Source organism: Protobothrops mucrosquamatus, unplaced genomic scaffold (assembly GCF_001527695.2).
Source record: "Protobothrops mucrosquamatus isolate PMUCROS unplaced genomic scaffold, P.Mucros_1.0 scaffold6481, whole genome shotgun sequence".
Taxonomy (NCBI): Eukaryota; Metazoa; Chordata; class Lepidosauria; order Squamata; family Viperidae; genus Protobothrops; species Protobothrops mucrosquamatus.
Window position 1 is genome coordinate 26,605 of NW_015392305.1, and position 4,631 is coordinate 31,235.

At 58.0% G+C, this 4,631-nt stretch overlaps 1 protein-coding gene across 1 annotated transcript; it reads right to left on the minus strand.

The window, feature by feature from the left end:
* Window positions 1–2,891: 2,891 nt before the first annotated feature.
* MEPCE (methylphosphate capping enzyme) lies at window positions 2,892–4,516 on the minus strand (the record flags this gene model as incomplete). The annotated part of the gene is made up of 3 exons (XM_015829592.1): window positions 2,892–2,944; window positions 3,978–4,104; window positions 4,298–4,516. Coding segments are annotated over 3 exons (399 nt in total), but the record flags the coding sequence as incomplete, so codon positions are not given.
* Window positions 4,517–4,631: the final 115 nt, after the last annotated feature.

The window sequence follows — 4,631 nt, forward strand, 5'->3', positions numbered from 1 at the left end:
CTTAGTGACGCTCAGGCAGAGGATGACGTCGTACTCCGGCTTCTGAGCTTCCAGCAGCTCATCCCGATCCAGGACGTAGTTGCCCTGCCAAGGAAGCCAGACGGTCGGTCTGCTGCTGGACTCGAGGGAGGGGGGGTGCTTGGCTCATGTTGGCCCCTCGGGGGAGAGGCTGTGCCCCATGGGCTACGCACTGCCCCCCCCCAACGCTTCAGCGTCTCTGGGCGAGGCAGGGAAAAGCTGCCAACCCAGAGACAGGCGCCACCAGTGTGCTGAGGGGATGCTGCTCGCCGGGTGAGGCTACCAAAGTCTCCCCCCCCCCCAGAGCCCCCTCTGTGGGTTTTCCAGTCTTAGTTCTGAGCGGGGTTCTGCCTCTTTAGGACAGCGGTCTCCCAAATTGCTGACTTCAACTCCCAGAATTCCCCAGCTTTTTTCCCACTTTGCTGAAGTCAAGATATATTACGTTTACTGCATTCCCACCGTCTATATTAAGAAAGCCACCTAATCAAAAAACGTGATAAGTGTAGTCTAGCCACAGGTGTTCTTGTCCTACCCGTGGTGGGTTCTGGGAAAAGCCTTGCTCGCTAAGGGATTCTGGGAGTTGAAGTCCCCAAGTCTGAAAAGCTGCCGAGTTGGGAGAGCCTGGCTCTAGGAGGAACTGATGTGCGACGGCCCCCAGTGCCTGCTGGACGGGGAAGAGGAAGCTGTGGCCGCCAAGGCGTCTTGTGTGCCAACTGCCCTCCGCCCTGGATTGGGCACCTTCGGCCACTGCTAGCCGCAAAGCGTTCTCTGTGGGGCTGCCCTTGAAGACTGCTCAGGAGCTACAGCCTGGGCAGTAACGGGCATCCTGCATGCGCCCACCGGACAGTTCTGCTTTGTGAGCTGCACTAGCTATCCAGAGGCTTTGGGGTCCACTTGAAGGGCTGGTTATTATCTGTGGGGATTTTTTGGGAGGGGACCTTGATGTTCAAAGTCTCTCTCTGTATCTGTCTGTCTGTCTGTCTATCTGTCTATCATCTATCTATCATCTATCTATCTGTCTGTCTATCTATCTATCATCTATCAATCTGTCTGTCTATCTCTCCATCTGTATCCATCATCTATCCATCTCTCCATCCATCCATCCCTTTATTCATCTATCCATCTGTATCTATCCATCTGTCCGTCCGTCAATCTATCATCCATTTATCATCCATCCACCTACCTACCTACTATCCCTTTCTCCATTCATCTATCCATCTATATCCATCATCTATCCATCTCTCCATCTCTCCATCCATCCTTCCATCCATCCCTTTCTCCATTCATCTATCCATCTATATCCATCATCTATATCCATCATCTCTCCATCCATCCATCCATCCATCCATCCCTTTCTCCATTCATCTATCCATCTGTCCACCTATCATCCATCTATCATCCATCCATCTATCCCTTTATTCATCTATCCATCTGTATCTATCCATCTATCTCTCCTATCTATCTCTCCATCCATCCATCTAGTGCAGTGATGGCGAACCTTTTAGAGTCTGAGTGCCCAAACTGCAACCCAAAACCCACTTATGTATCATCGGGTGACGGGTGGGTGTGGCCATTGGGTGGGTGTGGCCAGTTGGATGGGTGTGGCCCATTGGGTGGGCGTAGCTGCGGTGGTAATGGCAGACTGGGTGGGACTAAAAAGTTCAATCAATCAATTCCAACTTTGCGAGATCTTTTTTTTCTCCGCAAGAAGTTGAAATTGATTGATTGATTGATTGGACTTTTTTTTTTTTTTGCACATGGCGGCGGAGGCCTAAAGTGAAAAGGTTTTATAAAACCCAGCTGAAGGCCTAGGACTGGGGTGACGGCGCCCGTGCCCACAGAGAGGGCTCTGAGTGCCACCTGTGGCACGCGTGCCATAGGTTCGCCACCACGGATCTAGTGGATTCTCTCCACCCTGCAAGGCCTGACAGGGTCAGCGTGCCTTGGGCCCCCAGTTACAGGTGGTCCTCAACTTATGCCCACAATTGAGCCCAAAATTGACATTGCTAAGCGAGACGGTTGTTAAGTGAGCTGTGCCCCGTTCTACAACTTTCCTGGCCACGTGGCTTAGGTGAACCGCTGCAGTCGTTAAGCTAGTAACCTGGCTGTTAAGTGAATCTGCCTCCTCCATTGACTTTGCTTGTCGGAAGGTCGCAAAAGGGGAACGGCGTGACCCCGGGACACTGCAACGGTCACAAACGTGAGTCAAACCGCCAAGCGTCCGAATGCAAATCCCCTGACCAGGGGGATGCTGCAACAGCCCCCCAAAGTCCTGCTGGAGCCATTGCCTAGCTTGGTCAGAGAACAAGCCCCTGCCCAAACCCACCACTTGCAGGACCCCCTCCCTGGGAAGGCGGTCTCTGGATATCTCCGAGACCGCCTTCTGCCGCAGGTTACCTCCCATCGGCCGGTACGCTCCCACAGAGTGGGTCTCCTCAGGGTGCCGTCAGCCAGACAGTGCCGGCTGGCGACCCCCAGGGGGAGGGCCTTCTCTGTGGGAGCCCCCACCCTCTGGAACGAACTACCCCCAGAGATCAGGGTGATCCCGGATCTCCCCTCCTTCCGCCGCGCCCTCAAGACATGGCTATTTAAGCTAGCAGGACTGGCCTAAGGGGTAATTTTTAGTTGGGTTTTAAAATAATTTTTAAAATAACAAAGGCCAAATTAATATTTCCTTTTAATTATGTTTTTAATGGTAGTATTTTTGTATTTGTTTTTATTAGGCTGTTAGCCGCCCTGAGTCCGCAAGGAGAAGGNGGGGGGGGGCTAGTCCGGCCGCGTCCACACACAACCCCCCCCCCGAGAAGCAGCCGTGGCACGTGGAGAAAGGAAGGGGGGCAGCCGGGGACGCCCTCCCAGTCCGGCGAGGCTCCTCAGTGGGCTCCGGAGTGGCCCTTGTGGAAGAGATAGACGGGGCGCTGGAATCCTGCAGGGGAGGGGGGAGAGTGAAAAGAGGGCTGTTAGGGGGGGCTGGGCTGGCAGGTGGGGCAGCCCCCCCCCCACGCGTGCGTCCTGGTTAATGCCCAACAGGCAGATGGAGGAAGATGTCAGCTGTCCCCCCCGTCCCTCTTTCCCCCCCCCATGCTGCAGTGTCCCCACAGGAGCCTGTCGGGGGGGGGGCAGGATGCATTTCCTCTTTGAAAAGTTTCAGGGTGCAGCCAGCCTGGAGAACTTCCCCATGATTGCCATTGTCAGCAGATTCAAGGGAGGGGGGGGTCAGCCCCAGATTAGAGTGCCTAAACCACTGGGGGGGCTCCATCGTTGCTTCTATTAAAAGATTCTGGTCATCTGGGGGGGGAGGGGGAAGAGAAAGGGTCCCCCAGAAGCCCCTCCCAAGCCCGCCGCTGGCGCCAGTGAGGGCTTGGGAGAGCCCGGGGTGGGGGGGGGTCTCCTTGAAATCCAGGGGGGGCTTCTGAGGCTCCCTGGCTGGGCCGCTGAGATTAGCAAGGGGGGGGGAAGGAACGGCCTCCCCAGCCATATTGGGCCCCCCTCCTCCCTCTCTTGGCAACTGCCCCCAGGTAATTGGGCCAAGATAGATAATAATAAAGTTGGAAGGGACCTTGGAGGTCACCTAGTCCAACCCCCCCTGCTCAGGCAGGAAACCTGACCCTGGCTCCAAATGCTTGTGAGCTTCCACCACGGAGCGCACCCTCGGCCTCGGCTCCCCGGGGCCAACCCAGCACCTTCCCTGCCCCCCCCCCCAATGCCACTGCCTCTGGCCGATCCAGGGAAGACTCTTCCCCCCCCCCCAGGCAGAGCACGTCTGCTGGGCCTTCGGGAGCCCCCAGCTGCCAATCCCGGAGGGTCCTGCCCGGCCCGTGAAGGACTCTGGCGTTTGCGGGAGGACCCCCCACCCACCCATCCTCCAAGCACCCGCCCGGCCCAACTGCCTTGCTTGGGGCTGCCTTGGCACATCCCCCTGCCCTCCCCCCCCTGCCCGCCTGCGCCCAGTCGGTCACCTTTCGACGTGTTCCTGGGCATGGCCACCAGTTCGTAGCTGGAGAAGCCCACTTCGTCGGAGGTCAGGTAGGAGGGGAACTGGTCAGGCTTCAGCTTGATCCAGTGGTAGTGCCTGGATATCGTTTCCTGGGGGGGGGGAGGGAGAGAGGGGGGAGGGTTTGCACCAGCGAGGAGGGGGGCCCCCTGCCCACCTCTGCGGATGCTTGCCCCACCCAGGCCGCCATTGCTGCGCCCTGGGACGTGTGAGTGCGCGGCGAGGGGGGGTCGCTGCTCCCTCGCAGCAGGAAGACCCTCCCTGCCGCGCCAGCCCCTCGCTCACCGTCAGGTTCTTCCTCTTCTTGTAGGAGGACCAGGCCTGGGGCTCCAGGACCAGGACCCCGCCGGGCCGAAGGTGGCGGTAGATGCGTTTGAAGAGGCGCTTCAGCCCCTCGTCGCCCCAGTTGAGCTGCACCCACTTAGTGACGCTCAGGCAGAGGATGACGTCGTACTCCGGCTTCTGAGCTTCCAGCAGCTCATCCCGATCCAGGACGTAGTTGCCCTGCCAAGGAAGCCAGACGGTCGGTCTGCTGCTGGACTCGAGGGAGGGGGGGTGCTTGGCTCATGTTGGCCCCTCGGGGGAGAGGCTGTGCCCCATGGGCTACGCACTGCCCCCC